The sequence below is a fragment of the Corvus cornix genome, chromosome 3 (genome assembly GCF_000738735.6).
Source record: "Corvus cornix cornix isolate S_Up_H32 chromosome 3, ASM73873v5, whole genome shotgun sequence".
Taxonomy (NCBI): domain Eukaryota; kingdom Metazoa; phylum Chordata; class Aves; order Passeriformes; family Corvidae; genus Corvus; species Corvus cornix.
The window spans coordinates 10,376,503-10,404,241 of record NC_047056.1 but is presented as its reverse complement, the minus strand read 5'-3'; the positions used below and the strand labels follow the sequence as shown (position 1 = coordinate 10,404,241).

Here is a 27,739-nt window from a genome sequence, read left to right as displayed (position 1 = left end):
AAGGTGAAAGCAAAGTTAAACTGAAGCAGTTACAGCAAATAATTAATTGGGGTTTTGATATTCTCCCATCTTCTACATCCTCAGCTTGAAGGGCAAATTTTTTTGGCCCATTGTGTCCCAAGTATTCAGTATTTCAGCTCACAAACTACAGTGCGTTTTTCCAGGACTTTCAGGCCTGCTCTACCCTCGTCACACAGCTCAGCCTAACACCCCCAGGCTGCAGCATGGAGCAGCACCAGCCCAACGACCCATTTATGACTGAGGGGGAAACAAAGAACCACCAAACACCTGGTGTAGCCCAACTGGTTTTGTAATGCTTTTATTACTGTATATATTAACATTGGTTTGGATAGTATGTAGCAGGCATCTCAACATTGAAGTTCATTTGTGCACTCTCTGCAGGGAAGATGTTTTACCCTCAACACACCTCCTTCTGCTTCACTTCCTGACCTCAGCAGCACTCACTGCTCCTCCTGTTCTGGAGGAGCAGGAGATCACATGTATAATGAATTATACTGACAAGCACATCTCTACTAGAAAGCACATCACTTTATTGTGAAGGTCTCAAGTGGAAGAGTTCAACTTAACCATGACAATACTTTATGTATTACAATTGCCTGTTGATTTATGCAACTATGTTGAAGAAAGCTGTTAGCCAAAGTCACCCCCCCCAAAAAAAATCAGAGGATATTTGCACCAGTTTTAGTTTATACCTCACAACATACCTAGGCTATATTTTTACTATCACAGGGTGTATTTACTACTAGGGGAATGTTACATGGTCTTTCAAACATGAGACTATTTACAGAATAGGCTGAACATTTGAGTTTAGATAAAGCTGAACAATTTTACATGTATAGGAAGTGTTATAGGCTAGCTTTCCTGTGGCTTTTAGCTAGACATCAGGCACTAATGATTTGATTAGCTCTGTACAAAGAATCACACACCATCCAAAACCTCTTGGCTGCTGGTTAGTTCCAAATTGTTTGAGAAAGCGCCTACTTTGAGCAACAGTTTGGTGGGGGCCTTGCTATCCCCATGTCACCCTCCTGGTGCCTCGCTGCAGAAGGGAATAGAAGCTAAGCTGTTGCACTAAGTCAGAAGATACTGATTAAAAGAGGATGGAATTAACAGTATATAGAAAAGACATAATATACTGGTAGAAAGTTTTACCTCCCCAAGGTTATGCTGAAATCGTTCATGTTAGGGAAATACTGTTCTCTCCCCTGCTATGCAAAGCTGACAGGAATTCCCTACATCGAGTCCTTGAGAAATAAATTAAGTTCCGAGACTAAGTTAGGGAACTGTTGTACATTCAGAGTGCATTTTGCCTCATGAACCTCGGCTGGGTGTTTCTGGGACAGCACACGTGCCTTAAGCACCATGACAGCTCAGGCTTTGGGGCCATAGTCACTGGGCGAGTTACAGGGAGGGTCTGAGAGCCATGGCTGCACACACAGATATGTTGTTTTGTGCACAATGCAAGCCTGATTTCCCCCTTAGCCATACAAATTAAGACAATATTTATCACCATACAGTTTGATATTACTTCCAATAAGTACAATATTTATTAAACATTTCTTCAGTTTTGTTACATATTGTGCAACAAATTACAATATTCTGCAGCCACAAATTATATGCAGAGTATGAAGAAACTATTAATCAGATAGTGTGATCTCTCCATTTATAATTCTACAAGAAGGAACTAGCAAATCAGATCTTACATATATCTTACTAAATTTTATGCATGGAAAGTGACAGACACTGTTGTGCTGTTTGATACAAAATGGCTAAACTTCATCTTCAGAAGACTAAACCTGACATCTAAACATGCCAATAGAAACATCAAAACAAAAATACATCCTAACCAACCACAGGAAACAGTCTGGTATCAGGAAAAGCAACAAGGATTACACGTTTATAAACCAGCACACAAAGGTTTAAAACAGTTCTGAAAATGAAGTTAGCTGTCTTGAGTCAAGGGAATAAAAAAAGTCAGTATTGACCATTTACAATCTCTGACCTTTGTGGAGACGGTAAGAATCTGTTGTAGTGCAGCTACATACAGTACAATTCAGGCAATTTTTTTTTTTTCACTTGGGTTCAGATTGCAAATTCATTGTTGTGAGACAAAAGGGGAGAGGCAAGTTTTAGCAGCAACCTCCACTAGACTGCTTGACTGGAGTGCTCTGAATTTTAACATTGGACTTCTCTGCACCACCAGCTGTCGCTCCCGGACCCATTCGTTTTTTAATCTCGGCAGCCATGGTCATGAAAGACTGTTCTACATTTGTGGCATTCTTTGCACTGGTTTCCAAAAACGGAATTCCAAGAGAATCTGCAAATTCCTGCAAATTGAGAAACAGTGAACAGTAAGCTCATACACAAGTTCATACCTCACCTCATTTCCTGGAGCACCACCACTGGATAACCCACAAGTTCCTGGATCCCACCCCATACCCCATCTCCAGTCTGAAGACAACTTGCAGGGCAGGGGGTCATTAAACTGCCCCCATTTGCGACACACGACACCTCCCTGCCCTGGAACCTCCGTGCATGACAAACCAGAGTAGGTGCTCAGCCAAGCAAACACATGAGCCCCAACATACCTTTGCTGTTGTATAGTCTACTACTTTCTTTGTGGTCAGATCACACTTGTTCCCCACCAACAACTTGTTGACGTTTTCACTGGCATAACGGTCTATCTCCTGCAGCCACTGCTTGACATTATTGAAAGACTCCTACAAGATAAGAGAACTGTAAGCAAGGCCCTTGATAAAGAAGCAAGTTCAGCACTATCCCTTTGGTCATGGCCAGGAAAGAGTATGAAGCAGTGCACTTATCCATGTGATTCACCACCACAGGAGAGGACTCTAATGCTGCCAAACTCCCCTGGACGGCCTTGGGCCAGTAACCACAGGGCCCATGCAGCTCCTGTTCCCAGCCCTACACAATCGGCCCTTCCTGCACTCTTCCCCCAATTATTTTTCCCTGCTCCATATATTGAATATTCAAGATCTTTTACCATCTGGGACTCTTCCTCCTCCTCCTGTAGCACAGGCAAGAGCCATGGCACACAGCTGAAACCAGACACATCCCACATATTTACAAAGCATCAGGTATTAGGTGCAAGCCACCTTGCTGTAGATATGCTGGAACAACCTTTGACTCCGGAAATGCCGGACTAATAATCCAGTTAGTGACTGAACACAAGCATTCTTTTTCTATTAGTTCAGGAAGCCCTATACTTCCCAAGTGCCCTTCAACAACCGCACCAGTTCTTCAGAGATCCTTTCACAGAAAACACTGGCTCAGTTGTATCCTGCACACAGGCTGACAATTTTCTGTTCCAAATGCTGGTCTTTACTGTAGACCACAGTTAAGTACATTCAGAAATCTTTCAACAACTTCCATCAGTAACTCAGACTTCCTGCTACCAAAGGCAGGGTGAGAAGTATTTACACAGAACAATCAGTTACCTGCTCACCAAGTTTTAGGTTAAGCCTAAGATACAATTGCTCAGGAGCCACAAATCCTACTGCTTCCTTTATTTCTGCCAAACCAGAGGCAAACACATACATTTAGCTTGATAAGCCTTAACACAGCCTGTAGAACTGTGGTCACTGTCTCCTTAAGATGTGCCCAGTTGTTAAATTCCCAATTTACTCATCAGCCTGGAGAAACTCTGCAGGCACAGGTTTAACACTCACCTGATCTGTAACATCATACACAACTATGATGCCATGAGCTCCTCTATAGTAACTGGAAGTGATAGTCCGAAACCGCTCCTGTCCCGCCGTGTCCCACTGCAAGACAAGTAACAGGGTCAGCTACTGCAGCGTGGCTGAGCCAGTGCTCTACATCAGCTTCCAGAAACAGCTCAGCCGAGCAGCCATCCAACTACAACCATATACAAGCCACAGCTACAGCAGTGGCTCTGAAGCTGAATGCATCAAACAGGATTCAAGGGGATCACGTATTTTAACTGAGAGTTACACCTCGTAGGTACTTTTCTAAAGTGCTCATTTTTTTGGTTTCAGCCAAGTGTAGTCAAGAGATCTCTGAGGAAAACATTAAGCAGTTTTGACCCATGAAGATGCCACAGTTCAGTGGTCAGAAGAGCAAACACAAGCTAGGGCTTGAAAACCTGTTAGGAATAAGGTCAGAGAGCTGCACATCTCCAACATGACCACTCCCTTCAACTTCCTTGGCACACAGGCTCTGGCAAAGGTATTTAAAGGCAACAACTCAAACCAAACTTGGAGAGTTAAGAAGGGACATAAGGTGCTTGACCTCTTCTCCCACCCAGGACAGGGAGCAGGACTCGCCCAAACATTTCTCTCCCTGGAGCTGTGTCAAGAATAGGCCAGGCTGTGTATTAAAAACAGACTCACAGAAGATTTCAGCAGTGGCAGCATTCCTAATGGGCTGCTGTGTAGTCAGGACAGTTACATTAGAGTCTGGAAGCTCAGGCTTCTGGCTGTAAGCTGGACTCTGCTCCACAACACTGAATCCCTGAGTCATTGCCTTCAAGTCCTGAGAGCCTCTGCTTGAGCTGGAGGCAGTGGCTGACAAGGATTGTCTGACCTTGCACTGATATTAGATTTCATCACACCAGTCACCCTTTTAGAGTGCTTCAAGATTAAAGAACTGCCAAGTCTCTTCCCCTGTTTATTCCAAGTGAAAGGCCAAAAGCATAACCAGAAAACACCGCCCAGTGCTAAGGCAGCCAGGCCAGTTACAAGCCTTTGTGTCAGTTTTTCCATTCAGGTCAACAAAAGCAGAGTTTCCAGCACTTAAGACAGTAGAGCCTGGTAGTAACAGCTGCTGTGGAATTCAGGCATCTTGGACAACTGAGTGGTATTGCTGCACTTACACAAATCCCAGCTAAATACTGCAGAACTACACCAATTTTGATATGAGAGCGCTCCAGCACAGAATCTCCTCTTCCAGGCAAACAGCCTTGATAATAAGCACCCTTCTTTAAGGACAGGTGAAGGGAAGTCTTGTGAAAACTGCCTTGCCTCTTATAACAGGGAAAATATCCCATGTATTTTAATGTATTTTAAAGTACAAAGGTAACCACCAATAGCTACGAATGTAACTCTCTGCTCCAACAGACCAGGAGTTGAGAAATGCTACTTACTATCTGAAGCTTGATTGTTTTCCCATCTAGTTCTATAGTTCTGATTTTGAAGTCCACACCAATCGTGCTGATGTAACTTTCTGTGTACGTGTCATCCTAGGAGAGAGAGTGAACATAAGTCAAGCCAGCTGCACCTCTTCTGCACTCACCTACTTCATTATGCACCAGTCAGACAGAGGACTTCGTTTCCTTGTAAAACCAGCCTGATCTCTCGTGGCAAAGTCCAGGAGATGGCCAAGCATTTCCACCAAGTATTTACTTTTCAAAAATTCTGCAGCTTTTAAAAGCACCAACCAAACTTGTGTTTCAAAAACCAGTCAAAAAAGCCTCTTTTCTGGAAATCCTGTAGTGTCAAGTCCTTGTGAGCTGAACTGTAAAATACAGTCTTTGCTCGTGTTGGCAGACTGAAGAGCTACTTAGAATAACCACTAAGGTTATTAAAACACACCAGATTTTTGTTTTCCTTTGATGGTTTTTCATCTGTGTTCCACAGCAGCTACCTAGAACAAGTCAGAGGCTCTGCCTGTCACACATGAATGTCAGATCCTCTGCTGCTGCAGCTGGTTGCTAAGGCAGGTTAGAGTTACAGCTGGAGTACTGGTGCTAAGGCCTCTGCTCTGCAGCCTGTGTCAATACAGGAGGGAAAACACTGCTTCAGCAGTCTGCAGGGACTTGGCTGCAGTCTCCAACAGGCCTTTAGGCACACAGAAGCTGCTGGGTCAGTTGTTGCTACCTTCTAGTGATTGTCAGCTTGTCAGCAGGAAGGAAGTTTCTATTCCTAAAGTACCCAAAGGCTAGAACTTCATGTACAATGTACCACAAAAGGCTTTATGCAACCAGTAGGTATCACAAAAACAAGGGATTTCTCTGGGCTGTGAATGGAAGACATCTTAGGTAATACATCCAAGTATGAATAAAGTATTAAATCTTTCAGAATGACATGACATTTATTTCCTTAAGATTTCAATACTCCAAAGGGTACGTTTGAAAAGCCTGAAGAAGTTCAACCTACAGCAGCAAGAACACAGGTAAGTGAATGCTGTGGTAATTCCTTATGTCAGGCGAATACAGCTTAATTGGAAAAGCACATCTCTAAAGGAAAAAGCTACTCAGTTGAAGAAACACCAGATAACAGAGCACAAACTTAAGATGGCTAACAAAAAAGAAAAGTTGGATTATTCACATGAAGCCAAAATTAATTCAAAAGTATCTGCAAGAGAAGCAGGCTAGACTGTTCTGGGAATGCTGCTCCAGCTGTGGTGTAACTTCCAGTGCGCTGCCTCCATACTGTGAGCAGAGCAGGTGACCTCCTCCTCCTACTGTTCATACCGGCCCCAACAGCAGCCATAATGGCTTTAACTGAGGCTACTGTACACCCCAGATCACCATTCCAGATTAGTAACACCGAGTACACCAGGCTCTTACCAGAGGTGCCCAGAGCAACTGCTCAGGCTGTGAAAATGAAGCCATCACCTTGCAGTAGTGTCCCACTCAAGTTTCTAAGCTCACGTCCCACATTCTGCTTCCCTTCCTCTCCTCCCCTGGCAACATAAAGCTGCATTTTGCAGAGGCAGAGATAAGAAGTTCACTGGACTTCAGCTTTTTCTACTAAGAGCTGTCAAACCCATTTTAAATTTTCTTGCTGACAGGAAAACCAGAGCCAGAACAGCTCACCAGCAATTTTAACATTCACTAAAGAAAGCATAAGACCTTATTGTTCCTGGAGTATTGTTTACATTACTTCTCTGACTAAACAACTGGTAGATCTTTTCACTGCAGATATCAAACTTCATCTGGCTGAAAATGTTCTTATCAAGCAGTAACTGATCAAGGTCTTTACTCCTCATGCCTAAGGGCACACCCCCAGAATTCCTTCCATCCTCAGCACTCTACCAGTACCGTAATGATGGAAGTTAAATTAAGGTATCTTGTTCTCAAGTAACAGGAAAATTAGAATTAATCTTAACTGGACATATTATTGATATTATTTCTTTCCAGTTTAGTCAAACAAATACATCATCTAGGCTCAAATTCAGAAGACAGGAGGAGTCTGCAATATTATTCTTTGGTAGTACCAGGCCTGTCAGATATCAGCCCTGCTACCTGAAAGGGAAGTTCTTGCTAAGTACCTCTTTTACATAGTTGTCAAGCATGATCACTTACTGCAAACCTAAGTAGAAGGCAAGATTTCCCAACACCGGAGTCTCCAATCAGAAGTAGCTTGAATAAATAGTCACTGCAGAAGGAAAAAAAAATTAGGTCACTTAATGAAAAATACTGTCAAGAATGAAGTTCCTTACAGTCAGTACATTATGACTTTTGAGAAGGGTAAATTAATCCACTGCTAGGGAACTCACCTACAACTCCAAGCTCCTCTATTCAGTTTAGAAATTCACAATTTACTTGTTAAGGGAAGTGTGAGGCAGATGCTCTGAACACAGCATTTTTGTGTGGAACTGTGCTTTCCTGGGAAGTTACTCTGAGGATAATAGCGGGACTATCAGCAGGAATACCACAGTCCTACCCCAGCCCTTTGTAGTCTAGCTGAGATGAAAATCATGCTTTGCAATTGAGTGCAAGCCCCCTTATTTGGCTGAGTAACTCAAATAACACACAGGTGGTGGTAACAGCCTGCTGCCCTCCAGGGCCATTATCTTTGCTTCTTTAGACTCAGAGGTTTGATTCCACAGCCCAGCTGTACCAACACCAGGGAGCTGCCAAACCCGGCCGTTTCTTTCCTCAGTTCAAGTTACTCACATTTAAGTTCCAGCAGAATGCAACAGCGCAATTGAATACCCACCTTCCACAATAGACTATGAGCAGTGACCAATACCACACCTGCCTTCCAGGAATTAAAGCAAAGCTCAAGTCATTTCCAGATGAGGATACATCTCTGGGGGATGGCAGGTGTGGTATCAGTAATTCTCAAGATACACTGAAGAATTGACAAATCTTTTGCTTAATGTTGAGTCTTCCCAACATTAAAGAATAAGCACAGTGTCACCAACCAGCCTATATTTACACTTCAAAGAGTGGTGAAGATTTTGCTGTTGGCAAAATACCGGGTTTTGTCTTAGTCCTAAGACTAATGGGGAAATTTCATGCTAGAGAACAAGTAACAGAGAGAAACAACAACCCACCACTTACACAAGTTATTTTGCTTCTCAAGTACTACATTAACTCATTGTCAGTTGACAACCCTTCAGCCCTGCAATGGCCAAGATTAAGTCCTGTTCTCCCTTAACCACATCAGTTCAACAGCCATATTCTTATGCCCACTTAAGCAAGGTGAGTAAAGATTAAGGGTATGTAAAATGCCTGAAGTCAACTGTCCCCACCTATTATTCCCTAGAATCGCCACTGCCTCTGGCTGGCAGGAATCCAGCCAGGAAACAGCATCCATCCCCAGCTGATAACAGCCAAGCAGATGGCCAACCACAGCTTTTCACCACTCCTCTGCTCAAGTGCCCAAGTGCCTCTCACCTGGCTGGGCCCAGGCTGCAGAACACACCCGGATAAAACCTCCAGTGTCTGCAGCACCTATGCCAAGGCTAGAGGGGAGTCAGAAGTGCTGAATGTACCAGCTAATAACCCAGTCCTTAGAAATGCAACCTTCCCTCAGAGTGTACAGCTAAAAGCACTAAAGGCATCAAAAAAAAAAAAAAAGTCAAAGGATACCTAGCAGTTTGCAGTCACAAAATTCACCACTCCACCTGTCAAGTCATGCACTAACACAAGGCAAGATGGCTTTAGGAGAATGGCAATTAACCCAAACTGTTCAGGGGACACAAGTTACATTACCCCACAACCCACACATTGCAGTAGATTCAAGATGGCTGAAGCACTATTACAGACCAGAAAACTTCTCACCCCCAGTAATAGTTTGGTCCCCAAGAGCAGCAGAAACTCTGTAACCTGGAGACCAAGGTAAAGTATGAGGGCTCCAGGACCTGGTCCACTGTCACACCTATGCCTTCTTCCCCACCACTGTGCCTCAGCTTCCACACAGATCCTTCCAACTCCAGCAGGAAGTTTGGGCTGTTCAGCTCCCTACAAACACAGGGTTTTCATCAATCCTGAAGTCAAATTATTACTTAGAGCTTGCAGCAAATTATAATCCCCTTGAGAATATTAACACACAGACGAATATGAGCACTGTATTGTCTTCACTAAAATTAGTGGGAAAAAAGTAATTCCTTCCTGATAGAGGTAAGGCTTCAGCTGTAAGTCTGGGATCCACTTAAAAACTTCCACTTGCTTCCAAGACTAATTCAGGTTCCCCCAGGCCCCAAACATGAAGAAAACTTGTCTTCCTCTGTTACTCCTCATGCTAAGAGCAGCTCCCAGCAAAACCTACCCATTAAATCTCTTGCTCTTCAGAAGCAAACAAGAACAGTAACTGTGTGTACGCAGAACTGATGTTAAGCTAACACAACAAGAACTCAGAAGCCTTAAATACTGGGTTTGATATCTTTGCTATTCAGATGTCCCCTCACTTTGGGCTTCAGTATTTCCAGAACCACAGAGTCATACGGTGGTCTGCAGCACCAGTCCAGCTGCAGCACAGCTGGAAACAGCCTTTACTGAGTTAGTTCTGTCTCTGATCTTAGAAATGGGTGTTGTGTCACAAAAACCTAATTTTTGGCAGGTAAGACTTTCATCAGTTTGGGAAAAATAGAAGTAAGACTGTAAGAACTTAAGATTTTAATTTTTTAAAACACTCCATATTCCAGTATTACAGTGCCTTCCTTTCCAAGTACAGTTTAAAGCTTTAAAAGATACAGCTTCCAGACCTTTTAAAATATAGCAGGTGCCTATTTAGGGCCATAAGAACCAAATGTGCAGTTTGCTAGACAGAGTGTGATGCTTGAGACAGCTCTTGGGTACAGCAGCAGTTTAAATCAAGTAAAACTTTAAAAAGCTACAAAAATTTGCAGAAACCTATTTCTAGACTGAGCTACACCAATAGAATATTTGGGTAAAAGGGTTCAACCATAGCAATGCATCCAACAAACCACACAGGTTATTTGGTATTTACTCCCAAAGAGCCACACAAATATTTCTGAGGCCACTGAATTTTGCTCTTTAAACCTGAAGACTTCAAACTCATCAGCTCCTCCAGTTCAGGGAGCCTTCATAAAGCTGGCTGAGCTATGCAGCGCAGCCTTCTCCACACTCCTTGGGAGACAGTGGGAATTCAGGTTAATCATTCAATTATTTCTCACCATTTACATAAGCCAGCCATACTTGGGACGTTTAAAAGAGCACTGTGGAAGAGCATGTGCAGCAAGGCAGGTGGGTACAGTGAGTAAGAGTGAGGCTTTCAAATCCTCCCCATAACTTCCTCTTGCCAGAGAGATAAAGGACAAAGGTGTTAAATGTAACTGCCTCTTGCCAAAAAAGAAAAAAAAAAAAAAAAGGCACCGCCAAAACAGCCCTGTTGATGTTTTGAGCAGTGCAGCATCCTCCTGATACACACGTGTCCCATGTCAGAGAGTTCAGCAGAAAACCAGGAAATCAACTTGAGGACAGACCTGGCCAAAGCTGTGTGGAACAAGGGACCTCTAAGATACCACTGTTTGTATCATTTATATAAGGAGGCCTGTGGGGATTTTTTAAATGCCAGGAGGGTTTTATGCCAAAAGAGACAAGGCTAGGTAGTCATCTGTCTCCAACAAGAACTGCTGGAGCTGGCTTTAATCACTGATGTCAGCTGCAAGTTTACTTGTAAACAGGTACTCACAGCAGCCTCAATCCCCAGTCTTTGTTCTACCACCCCAGAAATTTTGAAGAGGAGCACGACTGCCACTCTGATCACACACAGTTTGTGCAAGTAAACAGAATCCAGAAGACACGATGCCACCTTGCATGGCAGATTGCTGTTTAGAACGGTTAGAACACAAACAAGTTCAGATTCTTCCAGCAACCCAGGAGCTGTCACTCAATTGTCATCTACTAACCACCATCACACCAGACTGAAACCCACCTCACTGGTATTCCCAAACACTTCTGGAGAATGCAAAAAGTACCCTCCAAGATTTGCTCCAAAACCCACTGAGTTTCCTCATCTGTGCTTGAAGGTATCTAGAACAAGATCCAGGCAGAACACTGATCAAGACTAACGCCTGATACTACTTGGCTGCTATGGACTGTGCACCCACCAGTGTGTTTATGCTGGTCAGCACACTCCATCCAACTTGGAGAAGGGCAGGAAATGCTGAACCTGACATGACCTAGTCACAACAGAGTCAATATTGACATTTTGCTCATTTAAACACCGGCAGGGAAGAAGGAACAGAGGGAACACATCCCAATGCTTGGTGGGCAGGTGTTTTCAGAATTCAGCTTCCAAACACTAATTTTAATATCTCATCTACCCCTCTTCAGCTCCTTCACTTATCTAAAAACTAATGGTCTACTAGGCTGTCCCACAGACCTGGCTTCAAGGAAGCTCTCAGAAGCACAACTCCCCTTCAAACCTTTGCACGAGCAGGATCTAACCCTGTAGCTTTATCAGGAAAGCTGAAGGATGTAGGTCTTGAGTGAGAAATTTTAACTAGCTATCCCACTGACTTCTGACGGAGTTCTGGCATGCCCAGGAGAGAGGATTTGGGGCTGCAGCCTGATCTGAAGCTGTAACAGGGAAGTGAGAATGTGTTACATTACAGGCAAGGCACTTCTGAGAGGATGAATGGACAGATCTGTTACAGGGAACTAGAAGGAATAATGTCATAATCCCTTAAATCTTATTCCTGTTTTAACAGGGATCCAAGTACACACATTACAGTGACAGGTATTTTCTGCCTATCTCACCACACCCTTTCCCTCTCCTCCCCTCATCCTGCCGACGCTGGCCTCTCAGGAAGTGGCAATTTAACACTATGAGTTAATCTCAAACTACAGCTTTTCCTCTTTGTTTCACTTTCAAGAACTCAGCTGTGCTCACCACCAGGAACAAGCACTCTTCACTGAGAAGGAGTCTCTCTCAAAACACTGTCCTCAGCACTCAGTGCCTCTCGGTCTAGAGGGCTGAGAGACTGCAAGAAAGAAAATCTATGGAAAAAGCCCCCTCCACCTCATTTGTCCTAGTGGCCTAACACTCTTCAGGCAGTGTCCCACTACAAAACTCAACAGTCTGCAAGGTAAATTTGAGCTAAACTCTTGAGAGCCATGAGGACCATGGGGCACCAGCAGTCTGTTGGATTTTCATCCACTGCCCACCTCCAGCTACTGTTTTGGTGTTTTCCAAAGCTACATGAGCAAGTTTGTGATGTAATCTCGCCAAGATGTAACTCGAGTTCCTGGCTGTACCTCCTGGTTGCCACCAACGCCCTCACTAGCCGATGACTACTTGTTTGCTCCTCAGGTGATTTTAATGGACTCAGAGTCTATTAAACCAACCCCACTGACAGAAGCGGAGAGCACAGGAGCCATGGCCACACAAGTCAGGAGCCTCAGCTGTGTGGAAGGGCAAGCTGTGAGGACAAAATTGTGGGTGTCTTCCAAGAGCAGAGTCCATGGATATCCGGAGCAGCAATGTCACACCACACGTGCATTTCAGTACCAGAGCCACTCCAGTGGCATCAGATGGGACAGCGGCTTCACCACCCCAAACTGGGGTGCCAGCAAAGCCAGCATCTGTGAAAGGATCCTGAACACATCCTACAAGGCTAAAGGGTTGGAAGCACAGCAGCTAATTTTTGAACTCCTTTCTAAAGTAAGCCTAAGTCCCTCCTCTTACTCACTCAAAAAAGCTTTGAGCAAAATAAAGTTTATTGTTCCCGACAGCATGGTGGGCAGGACACAGGTCCCCGAGTTACCAGGATACAGACAACCCCTGGGCAGAGAGCTCAGACAGCCCAACTCCCGAGCAGGCCAACTAAAGAAAAAGGCCATACTCACACAACGACCCTCCCAAAAACCCCTTGTGTCATCACCAGATTTTCTAGGCAAGTGCTATTTCAGCTCGAAAGAGCCCCAAGAGCGTTTCATTATCAAGTCACAGCGTTGCAAAATCTACATAGGCAAGAAGTGTTTTGCAAGAGCCATGTGACACACACATGACTTGCAGCTAAAGCGAAGGGTGGACCCCTGGCTACGGAGCCGCCACCAGCCGGGGAGATCGGCTTTCACAGGGCGCCGGTGTCCCCCCGGTCACTTGTTGGAGGGAAGGCCCCGATGTGCATTCCCGAGGTTCGGGAAAATCGCCGTCGGCTACGCCCCACGGCGCTGTCGGGGCGGCGGATGCCGGTTCCCAGCGGGGACACCATTACCTCCCCACAGCCCCGCCGGGACCCACCCCCGGGCGGCCGCGCTGCCTCCCGCCCCCCACCCCTCCTCCTCCCCCGCCGCCGCCGCTCGGGCCCGGGCGCGGCTCCGCAGGGACTGGGGGGGCTCGGGCCCTCGGCCCCGCGGGCCCAGCGCGGTCCCCCCGCGCCCCGTGGCGCCCCCAGCGCGGCCCCGGGGCCGCCCCGTCCCGCACTCACTATTCGGGGTTCATGCTGGACATGTCCGTGGGGCCCGCGGCCCGAGGGACGGCGAGCGCGCTGTGAGGGGGCGGTGCGGCGGCACCTCCCGCCGCCGAGGCAGGCGCTCCGCGGTGCGCTGGTCCGAGGGAGCCGCGATCACCCGGCGCTCGGCTCGGCCCGTCCGCCCGCGCCCGCTCCGCGGCCTCCGCGCTGCGCCTCAGCCCAAAATGGCCGCCGGAGCCCGACCAGGAAACGGGGCGGCCGCTCGCCGAGCAGCGCTTACATGGCCGGGGGCGGCCGAGGGGCGCGACGGGAACCGAGTCCACGCCGCCGCCGCCGCCCGGCCGCGCCCCCTCCTGCGGACTCGCTCTCCCGGTGGCCACTGCGGCGGCAGCAGCGCATGCGCGATAGCCGGCCTTTCTTCCCTCGGCCCCGTCGGCTCGCAGCGGCGGCCGGCGGCGCTGATTGGCGGGGAGGCGCCGGCCGGGGGTGACGTCTGCGGGCAGACGTGGCAGCCCGGGCGAGTCAGCGCGCGGGCGGGGCGGGGGCGGGGCCTCGGCGCGCGAGGCGGGGCGGGGCCGCACCCGGGCTTCATCCCGGGCGTCATCCCGGGCTTCATCCCGGGCGTCATCCCGGGCTTCATCCCGGGCTTCATCCCGGGCTTCATCCCGGGCTTCGTCGCTCCTTGCATCCCTTCCTCCATCCATCTCTGCCAACAGCCCTCGCTCCATCCCGGTGCCGCCCGGGCAGGGCGTTATTTCTCCCGGTGGTTCCCTTTGCTCCGCGCCGAGCGGGCGGCAAGGCGAGCCCCAGCCCCGCCCGGGGTCTGACACCCGCGGCCCGGTCGGGCTCTCGCTGTCTCTCGGGGCCTGTGGCCGGCGGCTGCGGGACGGCCGGGGGAGGCAGCCCCAGAGGGAACAGGGTGCGGGACAAGGCTCCTGGGGAATGCGGCCAGGCCTGCGGTGCAGGGGATGGTGCGGGGAGGAAAGGGACACCCCGCTCTGGAGCCTGTTCAGCCTCCCCTCCGGGCCGGTGAGGGGTAGCGATGGAGGCTTTGGGAGGCGCAGGGGTGGCCGGCGGTGCAGCCGCATCTGGAGCAGCACAGGGCAGCTTCAGCCCCTCTAAGGCCTGTGTTTTTCACATGCATTAATAAGTCACTGTCCCTTTTTGCACTGCCGTTGCATCTTTCATCAAAACCTCTTTATGAGCGTTAATCACATTTCACAACATACTTTGGGCACAGTAAATATTTCTAGGCTCTATTGGCTGCTGGGAAGCGGGCATGGAGAGACTGCCACATGCCTGGGATCTCAGAGCAAACAACCTGTTAAAGCTGGAAAAATTCACAGTACAGGAGCCTACTTTCTGGTCAACCACTTTTAACAAGGTCTCACTAAATATCAAATTGTATTACTGACACTTTAGTTGTTGATGTTCTCAGGTTTATTCCGAGCAAAGCCCTGGCCCTTTCAACAGCATCAGAGAAAGTACAAGCGCTGCAGCGCTGCACATCATTCCAGACTTGCACACAGGGCACTGCTAAACCTTACAAGTCTTAACAGCTCCTTGTAATCAGCTCGGGAATTTAAATCCCCACTAAACACATATTATCTGACATTATTTCATTACAAAGGGCATAGTATAATACACTGACCAAAGTTTATCTTCCAACCAGCTCAAAGGACAGGAGGAGCAATCTGCAAATGGACTGAGATCACTGAAACATTTTGTGCAGGGCTGTGTGTGTGCAGGACTTGGGACAAGCTGGGAGGTGGTACTGCAGACATCTCAATGTTAAATGTGTTCTGTGCCTGGAATAACTGACAGGAATGGGTGTCTTTCACTTGGACAGCATCAGAATAGAGCTGAAGCCCCAGAGGAACTGAAATTGCACTCTTGTCACCTTTTCTCCCTACAGTAAGATGAAGAAAAGCCATTCATGCTCCACACATCTTTGAGGTTTTAGTTATGTTCAGTTCCTTACAAAAAGTTGATAAACTGTGCTGGCTGCAATAGGAAGTACTGAGCACTGGTTACACAGGGTTTGGGTTTCCTCTGCTCTCTCACACTACTGGTGAGGTAACGTAATCTGCAGTTGGATCTACCACGTAACTTGCTGTACGAACTGTTGTTTCTGCGGGGGCCATCGCTGAAGTTTCCACTTCCCTTTCTCTATTACTTTGTGTATCTGTGAAACAATGCCTGTTCTGTTTGATGTTTGCCATCAGAAATCCAGTGAATCCTTTGAAATGTGCTCTCCTCTCTGGTGCAGTCGTTCTCTTTAGGCACTTCACGGAAGGTGACCAGATGTGCAGGAATACCCCAGATGACAAACTTCATTTAGCAGACAGCAATTAATTCTCTGCTGAATACAAAAATTGATTTCTTAACATTTTTAACATTTGTGCTTTTACTTTTCCCTACTCCAGTGAAACAAAAACCTCCAACCACCCCAGTTCCTTACTCTGTTGTGAGGAATAATGCTCACAAGCCACAATAAATAGGACTCTGCCACATACGGCGCTGCATAAATGTACCCAGCCAAGTCAGAGTAGACACAGGGACAAACCAACACCAGCACCAGCTGACTATGAAATTGCAAATTAGATGTACTTCTGAAGTAGGGCACAGGTTAATAAGAGTTTGGGAAGCTGTTTCATCTCAGAGAAATAACAGCTTCCATGTCTGAAAGCATATTTAATCTGTGCGACTGTCCGGGCAGTGTGGCAGCCGTAGCAACCCATGGCTTCAGGGTGTAAGGGCAGAGGGAAGAAGTGGGTCTGCTCCAGCTCTGCAGGAGGTGCAGAGGGGACTCTCTGCTTCCCGTGTGGCAGGCTGAGGTCACTGCTGCTGTGGTGTCACCATCTGCAGCCGAGTGTCTGCACGTGTACCCGTCTGACTGGATAAGCAGGCTCAGGACCCTTGCCTGGTTCCTATCTGGGATCGCAGCGATGATTTATAACCCCCTATCGCATTCTGTCCTGTCCCTCCTCCTGCCTTCAGGGGTTTTTCATGGTTTGTCTTGAACACCACGAACCTCTGGATGGTTAGAGGGGCCTTGCTTGTCTCTCGCTAACAGGAGTGCAATGCAGGGAGCAGTCTCAGATGCCAGTTAGGGGGACATTATTTATGTACCTTCAGGGCTGAATTCTGCCTGTGAAAAGAGAGGTTTATATTATCCTGTTAGTGAAATCAACTGCAGAATTTCCTTCAGCTTGGGCTATAGTGCTCTACCAGAGCAGCCAAGGAAAAGCCACGAGCACAGACTGGCTCGACCTGTAACAAACTTCCTCAGTCCTGTCCACCCTGGGGCAGCATCCTGACCCACTAACTCATGTTTTTGAGGTTGAACTCTGCTGGTTCCTGGTTCCACTCAGGTGATCTGCCCTCCCCTGCTTGCATGTCTCTCCTCCCCAGGCCACAAAAGCCCCATGCCAGAGGATCTCTGGGGAGTGGGGGGACAAGAGGACAGAGAATGGGAGGGAGAGAGAAAGCAAGCTGCAGTGGCTGCAGTCAGGTGTAAGAAGGGAAAGGAAGGAGGAAAACCAGCACAGATGATGGAGGAGGAATGTTAGAACTGCATGAGCTCAGGTTTTGCATTGCAGTACAGAGCCCCCCTTCCCCCCTGCCGCGGGGCTGTCAGTGGGACTGGGACGGGACCACCTTGCAGAGAGCAGAGACCTGCACAGGATCCATTCTGCCCTTCTCTGCTGCCCTTATTTTTTATGAAATTGTCCATATTTTTAAGCTATATAACCACACCACACAGTCGCAGGGCAAAGGAAGGCTTCAGGTGTGCTATTTGACACTCTACCACAATTTTACCCTGGAAATGTCTTTCTTTCCCCTGCATAACAGTTCTTGAACCAAAGGTAGGAGGAATTGGGCTCCTGACCCAGAACTGCCTCCCCATAAAGCTGTCATGTTAGCACAGCAGTGTTCAGAAATCATTTGCCCCCTGCTGGGTCCTTTTCCCTGGACTATGTATAAAATGAAAAAAACCACAGGTATTTATTTGCCCTCCTGCCTTCCTCTGCCCTTCCTTTCCCCTCCCCCTTCTCAGTGTCTGGTCTGTGGAGTGGGAAGCTGGCAGGCTGATAGATGCACAGCAGCCTCGGAAGAAGGTCAGGCACCAGGAACACACAACATTGCAATGGCTGTTTGGATACTGGGAGTGTGGGGGAACAAACACTGATTTTAGCTTATCAACAGCAGCGTGTCTCTCTGGCCTCGCTCACAGTCCTCCCATGTGCATAATTTCTCTGCAGGACTTGTCAGCTACCAGTGTTTTTAGACAATACAACCAGGCCATTTCAGATGTGTTGGCAGCACACCTAAATTGGTGTCAACAAATTCCTCCTATTAATTCTTGATTTAGGAAGTAAAAGACAAGGGAGAAGTAAGTTGCTGATGGACCCGTGGTGCCCCTGGGAGGGAAAGTACAAAGGTACCCATATTCAGATGTAGTAAGATGTCAGAAGAATAACTGTGGAGAGGAAAATGGTATTCTGGAACTGTTTAACAGAGCTGGTCCACTATCACACATTGCTTAAGGGAATTTATGGGTCTGTGAATCACCAGGAACTGGCTGATGTCCGTCTCTGCCTCTCACTTTGGCTGGACACCTGGCTGTGCTTTCACATCCCACAGTGAGGGGAATGGAGCCCAAGGCTTCACATTGGTACCAATCACAGGCAGGAGACAAGAGATACAGGGAAGGTGGAGTGTCAAGAGCACTTGGATGTGAAGTGATAGCAGGATGCTCAGAGAGCAGATGTCCAACCCTGGCGAGCTAAATCTCTTTTGGGAAACTCCTAGAAGGAGATCTAAGCACCTTGTTCTGGTTCTTTTCTTCAAGCCTAGTTGCTTCAGTATTGCTGTGAGCACACCTGTGTTTTTAGGGCAACTGTCACCCAAATTTGAAGTAGAAAATTATGTTGAGTGGAGCAGGACATGAAACACTGTAATAAGCAGGTTACATATTAACTTTGATATCCTTTTTTACTTTACACTGTTGCCATGGTTCAGATCTTGATTTCACAACATTTTGGAAAACTGACAATACCACATTTTGTATTGTATGAGTAGCCATACAATACAAAGCAGAGGAAGCAGAGGGGTTTGGGAGTTGGAGTTTCTGGGACACAAGTCTCTGGAAGCAGGGTAATACTGCCAGCTTAGGACAGCAACTGAACAGATTTGCTAAAATAATGGAAAAAAGAAGGTTGGAAGAGACTCCAAGAGATGATCTAGTCAGTTTCTCTGCTTCAGCTGCACCTATTTGAATCTCAATAGCGATATTCTTGAAAACGTCCAGATATGACAATTCCACTGTTCCCACAGGCCATTTATGACAACACCCACAAGAAAGGTAAAAAAAGCTCACTGCTAAAATGATTCCATGGATAAATTAAGCAACTTAGGCTTTTACTTAAGGTTGCTGGTAAATTCAATACACTTTAGTTCATCTGTTACACCCTGGGCATCTTTTCAATCATAATCTTCAGTGCCACAAGCGATAAAGAAGACACAGCTTGAGCAAATATGCTGAGTTTCTGCGGCTCTGTGCCAGCTGAGGATGTGGCCTGTTTGTTTTTATAATGGCAGCTCAGACTCTGGACCACAGCGCTTCAACAGGAGGCCGGACTTTGAGGGTGCTGTCTCCTGATGTCCTGCTCGCGGCACTCATCTCCTGCTAGCAAATGAACCCTTTGTTCCTGCTGCAGACCTTGGTTCACCTCCCCACAGACATCGGGGCAGAGTCCTGCTAGACAGCACACTTGAACAGGGCCCAGAAGCATAAGGTTTGCTGAAGTGGGGGTCAGAGTACTCCCTGCAGGTGCTGCCCAGGGCTATCTTCTCCCTCTGACTCATGCATTTTGCAACACAGCCGAGATAGCAGGGTAGTGCTCCCTGGAATTCGGCCGCTCTGCTCTTTGCCTAGGTGTCTGTTTGCTTAAGAGTTCGATTCATCAACCAATTACCATCCAAATGCTCTGGCTCCTACTCACCCAGCTGGGCTGGCATACTCCCTGCCTGGCACCGGATGTTATTGAACACTGACATTGACCTAATACTGAAGGTTGTTTTATTGGGTTTTGTAGGTGCCTTTGATGCCAGAGTTCTGGAAGGCAGTTTCACCCTGGTAAGCTGAAAAGCTTGTATGTTCTTATGCATGTGCATGGCATCCAGAAGTGGCAAAAGGATACATTTCTAAAGAAAAGCAGCAAATTAAATCAATGGCTGTACTTTCTTTCGGCTTCCATTCTACTGTCACACCCCTTTTCTTCCCTGTCAGCTTCTGTGCCACCAGGCTCTCTTCTGACCTCTTCCTCTTTCAAAAACTTTCTTCTTAATTTTTCTTTGCTCATAATCCTCCTCTGTTTGCTCATCCTGTTTACACACCTGCCCTGCACAGCATCTTCCATACTTTCTCTATTGCATGCTTACAGAGGCCTGCAATGTGCAATTCAACAACAGAATGCCTCCCTTGTCTCATGGCCTGACATTGACAATATCATTTCACACTTTCCATAATCTAAATTTTGAATCTCTTTGTGGTTTTTTGACTTTCTTGGCCCTCGACATTTTGTTCTCACCCTATTCATCCCTTGGAATCTCCATCTAAGTTGCTTTGGGGCGTTCATGAGCAGGCCTGTGGAACTGCTTGCACGTGCACATGCAGTTTAGCTGTCAGGAGATGCATATACAATTTAGTGTCAGGAGAGAGAGTCTCAGACCTCTGTAATGACATTTGGGTCTGCAGTTCCATTATTAGACCGTCTTCTGGAATTATCTGTTTCCATGGTGGCTACAAATGCAGGAAGGAGGAGCCACCTCCCACACTACCCAGGAACAAATGCATATCTTCAGGAGGAAAGGACAAACAACTTTTGCCAAGCTCCACAGGCACTTTCCTCTCCCCACAGGCTTAATCTGGAGTCCTGCCAAGGTAATGGTTAGACACAGGGTTTGGGAAATTCTGTTACAGCTCAAAGACGCAGCACTCACTAGACACTCAAGACACAGAACATACTGTTCCGGGTTTGGGCCTCCTTTCTGAAAAGTCTCAGAATTCTTTCTTATGACTGTGTTTTTCTTGTCCATACTTTCTTTTCACTTTCTTGATATATTTAATGTCTAAAAATGGCAACAGAAAAAAAAAAACAAACAAGCAGGCACCAAGGCCACTTAGTCTACCCAAAATTCTGAATTAAATCTCTATTTGATGCTGTATCTTTCTGTAAACAGGTACATTTCAGCTCAAGAGTTTTACTTTGTTAAGTATTATGGGATTTGGGGAGATTTGCAAATAAGCTTACATAATTGGTTTATCCTATCAGTAATGTTGATAACTGCATACCTTAGTTGGCTGGCAGACTAAACTTTTGAGTCATCATACACTAAATTAAACTAACAATCAACAGAAAACCAGATGGAATTCATCTTTTATTATTGTTATTCAGCAGGAACCCTTAAATGTAACAAGAGTTCAAGGTAAAAAGCTCATGCTCTGCTTCAATTAAGAGACTCAAATGCCTTCATCTTCACCCTAACATAGGCCAGACAGAACTAAGTGAGGTTAACTTACAGGCCTCTCAATGACAACCTTTATTTAAAATCCGTCTCATGTCTGTTCAGGATTAGGCATCATCCCTATTATTTCAAACAGAAGCTCATCATTTGTATCATAAGAGGTTACACTGCTGCAGTCCTGTGAGGAGCATGGTACGGATCAAAGAACTGTCTTTGAATGGTGAAATAATGTGATTTTTGGTAGCAGATTTGGAAAAAAATAAAAAAAGGCTTCATTCTGCTTAAACCATTAATCAGTGAATTCAAGAGGTAAAACTCTTTGTAGTGGTAGAGCCAATATGAAAAACAAGCATCCATTGGGTCCACAAATGGTGAGGAACCCAGCCTCTGCTTTACTAAGACAGGTACCCCTCGGCTTCAACAGACAGGCAACACATCCTATTTTACACAACTTAACACTTGCAAATTTTGAAGACCCATCTGTGAGTAAAAATGAGTCCAGACAGGAAACCTTACCTGGATTGCACAAAGCCAAAATTAGGAAATTACACCCAGGATTCAGCAAAGTGTGGAAGATTTCCCATACAATTCAAAGTTTTAATGATTGGTTGAGTTTGTTTTCCTTATCTCAATTTCTTTTTCTCTTCTTCCTCTCTCTCTACCCCTCCCCCTTTTTCTTTTTGCTTTTTTAATTTATTTTTTTAAAAGATTGCACTGTGCCTGCACTGTCTTGGTACACCTATCCATACTATTTAGACATGCACAACCTGAATAAAGCAAGAAACTCTTAAATTCCATAGAGATGTTTCATTTTCAAGCTAAGAGGCAGCAATATTTAATTACTAGCAGGCTAATCCTGCAATCATCACTCACCACAACCACTCAACACATGGAAAGGTGCTAAATTGATTCTAAATAGCACTGTGTAATGACTGACAAACATAAAAAACAAACAAACAGGAAAGCAAAGCTGTTCAAATAAAGGGCGCATTCTGAAATGTGGTGGAAAAGCATGAATTAAGATTAAAATATCCACAGTGGCAGGTAATTTAGATCTAGGTTGATTTCCAGGCATACCAAATGTTTCTCCCAAATTTCAAAGGCTCCTTACCACACCTATTAGTCACCTATGGATTTTTTCTGTATGAGGTATTCTTCCACAGCTGGAAGGGTAGCTACACTAATTCATCAATATGATCCTTTTCATGAGACCAATCACAGCATGGATTTGCACTGATGAAGCAGCTCTCCAGTTTCTTCCTAAAAGCAAGCAAAAGGAGAGAGAACAGGTATAATTTCAGGAGCTATAAATTCACCATTACCTATTTACATTCCATTTGCTATTGTGAAAAATAATTACAAATAATACTATTTAAAATAAGGTACTGAAATTATTTGTTCCTTTTACCTTAAGAAAAAAAGCTTTTCAAAGATCAACTAATTCATAGTTGAATGCAAGTCATAGTTAAATGCAGTCACTCCCTACACTGCATGCATTGCCTATATTAACTAATGAGATTCTTTTTGCACCATGCAAAATGGGTGACATTTTGAGTACATGAGATTAACTATATATATGTGTTTTATAGCACAGTATTGCCCCGTGTAATATGCATTCCATATCCAGGCTCTTATGTCCAAATACAAACTGCTAAAATGTGTGGTTCAAAAGACACAGCAATATCATGCCTAAATCAAGGGCATCAAAACGTCGTGTGGGGCAGAAAGCCACAGAGGATTATTATGTGTGATGGGGTTTGAAGACAAAAAAAATCAGGACAACTACATTTGCTTTGCTTTTTGATATCCATTGGACCTCCCCATGGAAGAGATAGAGCACACAAGGGAACAAGGGTGGCAGCTTCTGCAGTGATGACCTTTCGCTGCTTTTTTTTGTTCTGATACTCTGGTTCAGAAAGAACAATGGACTACTGTGCTTTCCACCAACACATAATTAACAATATCAGAGATCCCAGCCCTCCTCGTTAATTCAAAACAGTGTCTGATCTTTTCTAGAGTGCGCCCAGTGTAACATGTGGTGAATTGAATGAGCACCCCACTCTGAGCAGCTATTTTGAAAGGCACCCAGTTGTACAAAACTATGACACATTCTCCCCAAAATCCTGCTTTGACTAGTCATTCAAAATTGTGCAGAAAAATCATCTGCCCTATTTTAGTGGTTACATTTTATGCTCTAAGTCATAAATCTCAAAGATAACCGAGGAGGATGCAGCCTATCTAAAATAAGAGGACAAGGGGAGACTGTGCAGTGGCAACATGTACTGTTGTAATGTATATTGCAACACAGGAGCAGAGAGAACTAACAACCCCTGGACGCCCTTTGTATTCAGGGATACAACACAACCTGCTTGAGATCTTTCTTATAAAAGCTGAAGCAATGCATCTTCATTTTTTTTTTGGTGGGCAGTCACTGTACATGACAAAAAGAGCTACATGAAACAAGCTGTGGACACGGCATTTAGTCCAGCTATAGCTTTTTCAGTCCTGATAAACCTACTAAACTGAGTCAGAAATTACTCATTTTTCTCCACAACATTGCTCCAAAGCATTGGGCTGCAGAGGACCAAGATACTGGCCTAGGATAGTGAGATAGGAGAGAGTATTCCAAGAAAGTTCCAACTATACCTTTATACTTACTGCCATTTTGCCAAGTCCAAACCCATTTCTCCTGCTCACTGGGCTACATCCCAAAGGACAGTCTGGCATGCATCCAGTGAGAGACAGGCCCTGAGAGAAATAACACAGGGCACATGCAGTTTGTCTAGTAAGTAACGTCTGTTAAATGTTTGAGGCAAGGTTGATGTTAATACCCACCACATGCTTAATAACTGAGGGTGATAACAGGGAATGACAGGATAAAAATGCTGCACTTTGCCCTTCATTGTATCTAGACATGTATGAGAGTCACTCAGTACTTTAGACTCCTTCCCTTAGCTGAGCCAAAAGCTAGTTTTTATTAATTTATTTTATTAATTTTAAACACAAAAAGTGTTCAAGACAGAGCTGACCTGCAGAAAATGATCCTCTTTTTTATAAAAAGATCCTGTTGGCCTTTCCAAACAAATTGATGGCTCCATTTGGCAACAGTGTTCTTAAGAATCCACTTACATTTTTAAATTAGTTTATTGTGATAGTTAATAATTATTAATATTAGTTAATTATTCTAGTTAACTTAAAAAAAAAAAAAAGAAGCTATTGATATAAAAATGGAGACTGAACCAGCATCATGACTATTTAAGTTACATGTTCACTGAAAGAGTAGTAATTGCTGACACAACCAGCTCAGATAAAGATGTTTCCTTTCATTAGAGCAGCACCTGTATAGGCACTATAATGATGACAGAAATGTTAATTTGGCAGCAGTTTGCCTTCTAAAGCAAGCAAAATTCATTGTGTATAGAACCTAGGAACTGTAATGACTTGGTTTCACTTTTGCTTCACAGTTGAACCCTGCAACTGTGAAGCTGCAGGATGAAAAGGCTCCATCTTGCTGCAATAAAGAAGTCCCTGTAGACAAGCTTACAAAATAGGTCTCCCAGGAGTATATTCTGATTAAGAAGGGAAGAAAAACGATATACAGATGGGCTATTAATTTAACTGGATTGGCACAAATATACCACTCCAGAGGAATATATTCCTTTTAACCAGAAATTTAAATACCAGAGATTTTAAAGGTGTGTCTGTTCAACTCTGAAAAAAATCCTTACGTTGTTTCAGAGGGAAAAGTGACCAAGCAAAAAGGAGGCATTTGAAGTTGGACTTTTGAACATGTATAAATGAGATGTATGAATGGGAGTAAGGACAAATAAGGAACATCCAAATTTTGTGGGTGTTCAGGATGTTTTGAGAGACTTAGAGTTTCCTGGTGGGCTGCAATCACATGCCACCCCTTCAGCACTACAGATCACCTGCTGAATAGACCTGAACTCATCTAGGTCCAGTTTGAGATAAATGGTGGTCTGCATGCAAAAAGCCACTCCTGTATCTATCAGTCTATATCAGCAGCTGGGGAAGAAAGGAAGGAAAGGGGAACTTTCAGTGGTTTGATATATATTAAAATAAAAAGCCCTTTTGTTTTCTAAAGAATGCTGTTCTACAGCTAGATAACAATGGATTGTAAATTACTGGATATAAAGAGAAAATTTTGATATATTATACTGGCAATTTTTTGCTGCTTGCATGAAACAAACAACAAAAAAGCATCCTTTTACTGACTTTTATACAGAATATTATCATATTCTGGCAGAACAAAGTACATCACTTGAGCAACTGTCTCACAGTGAGTGATGTCTTGTATCTCTGCCAATACTAGCTTTATGGACCAAGTAACAATATTAGGTTAATAACTGCTGATTGCTATTTGTGTACCAGGCTGTTCTAATACCATGGTGATGAGCATGCTGTTGGTGTCTGGAACAGATGGAACACAAGAGATCTTTGCCTTGATTTTAAGACAAATAGGATTACCTGTTTCATTAATAATGCTACATGAAAGCACAGACAAACCCACAATTCTATCTCCATCTCCAGTAACTGACAGGAGGAAAAAGACACACAGCACACATTGGAAGCACAAACAATTTACCCTAACTTTCAGGGAGAGCAAACCTTTGAATCACTTGTAAAGCCAATGCAGCTGCTTTATGCTGTTTAGAACGGGAACAAAATTCACCGTCTTATTGTCAGCAACAAAACTCCTTTGCAGCTCTCTGCAAAGGTGATACTTCAGGCTGGAGATGAGGCAATTGCGTGCTCCCTGCCCAACATCACTGATTCCCTAGCTGCTGGTTTAAACACTCCTTACAAAGAAGTCATTGCAACAGCTTTCTGCCATTTGAGAAGAGAACTGAAAGTACTATGAGTGACACTTGGCATCAACACTTTGATATGACAAAGAAATAGGGAGAAAAGTATACTTCAATTCCATTATGTTGTTTCTTAAGCCCTACCACCAACACCAGACAGACACTTTATTCTGGATTCTCTTAGTCTTTCACAAAAATGAGGAAGAAAGACCAAGAGACAAAAGAAGAAGGACATATTTTCACTCTAGGTTGTGCAGTTCTGTTTAGAATTAAGCCTGTGATATTGGGGAAAAAATTACCTTGGGACAATCTCAGACAGTAGAAGATATTGCTGTGTGCTACTGACAAACTGGTTTTGAATGACTGAAAAAGCAGTTCTGTGGGGAAGAGAACTTGGACAGAGCACTGAGACCGTAACAATAACAACTCCTTTCTTATCTCAGTGAAAATCGAAAAAAGGAAACTGGAATCTACTGCTTTCATAAAAGAGCTGCCAATTTCCCGCTGATATCAGAAGCCAGTCATGTTTGGAAAGGAAATGACCTATTCCTGCATGGCAAAGCTAGCAGGTGCAGATGGCATGTGAACAAATTTCCCAACCACTGATCTGTCAAGGGCACAAAACAGAAACTACAAATGGTTTTAAGGACAATCACTCAGTTCCTGCCAGGTCATCCACAGATTCTGAAAGCAATTTATTCAACTTGGCTGCCAAAAAGGTTTGAAATAAGGCCACCAACATAGGTGAGGTGTCAGACGACTGCAGTGATATATTCCCCTCTCACAAGACACACAAACAAAATTCTATAAATTTCAATGTCAACAAACACCAGCAGACACTGCAGCACCACAATCATTCAAACGCACGCAGTGGCAAAGCCTCGTCTTTAAATGCAATCATCTGCTAATGCAGCCAGAAGGGTTGTTCCAAAGTGGCCGCTAGCCCGCAGACAGCCCAGCAGAGCTGTGTCACAGGAGCTGCCAGAGCGAGCACGACCCGGCTCATGGCTCGTGTCTCGGGATGGAAGGAGGAACAGTCATGAAAAATGCTGAAAGTCTGAGGAAGCGAGATTTAGCAGCGTCTGCTGAATGTGTCAAGCAAGGTCAGCGCTGCGGGCGGCTGCTCGCCGTGGCGTGCTGGCCGTCAGGCATCAAAGCCTCACAGCTAAAAGGAGAAAACTTTCTGCCGTGCTTTCGCTCTTCTTTCCCTTTCTACCTGCAAATAACACCCATCTACGTCTGTCCAAGGAATCACCTCACGCTGCCACAAACATAAAGAGATTTTGAGGAGGTCCCCGTTCTCTTCTGAAATACAAAACTTGAGAAAATAACAGGAAATAGCAGAGCAAAGACAGTTTCCAAGAAGCACAGAGCCAAATCAGCACTTTGTTCTTAGTGGGTAAATTAAAAATCTCTTCTGCTGCTCTGTGGAGCGGGGTGAAATATATTAGAAAGACTTATATTGCTGTAGAGCTTTGCATTTGCAAATATTGGCTGCATTTTCATTAGGTTCCAGTCACAAAAACAGGTTGGATAAGGTTGTTAGTGGTAATTTGAAAGCTAAGCAATGATAGCTGCACATACAAGACTGCATCCCTTCCTGCTTCTGAGGGATGAGTTCCTCTCTCCTGAAATGGGTATCAAAGATGATGAGAACGAATTATCTTCTGAATTGCCTGTTTCTCTGTATTGCCTACTGACCATTTGGTGAGAGAAGCTAGCTGGTGTTTAGAGGGGTTGTTCATTTTACTTTCTCAATTACT

The 27,739-nt window shown here is 45.1% G+C and overlaps 1 protein-coding gene and 1 long non-coding RNA gene across 7 annotated transcripts in view; both read right to left on the bottom strand.

Annotated features, from left to right (window-relative positions):
• Positions 1–303: 303 nt before the first annotated feature.
• On the bottom strand, positions 304–13,866 carry RAB1A (RAB1A, member RAS oncogene family). Its single transcript, XM_039568009.1, has 6 exons — positions 13,633–13,866; positions 7,310–7,382; positions 5,147–5,242; positions 3,711–3,806; positions 2,610–2,741; positions 304–2,348 (listed from the first exon to the last, which is right to left on the bottom strand). The coding sequence occupies exons 1-6, from the start codon at positions 13,653–13,655 to the stop codon at positions 2,151–2,153; spliced, it is 618 nt and encodes a 205-aa protein (XP_039423943.1). The 5' UTR covers positions 13,656–13,866; the 3' UTR covers positions 304–2,150.
• A 980-nt stretch (positions 13,867–14,846) lies between these two features.
• The window catches only part of LOC104696589, a 28,758-nt gene continuing 15,865 nt past the window's right edge, over positions 14,847–27,739 (bottom strand). Inside the window, exons 4-6 of one of the 6 annotated variants that reach the window (XR_002048067.3) lie at positions 22,262–22,410; positions 16,652–16,768; positions 14,847–15,979 (exon numbers count right to left, since the gene is read on the bottom strand). This is a non-coding gene — a long non-coding RNA (uncharacterized LOC104696589). Of the gene's footprint in view, positions 15,980–16,651; positions 16,769–21,045; positions 22,411–23,796; positions 23,899–27,739 lie in introns of those variants that run through there. The other 5 variants (XR_002048069.3, XR_002048068.3, XR_753056.4 and 2 more) reach the window with 5 other exon arrangements.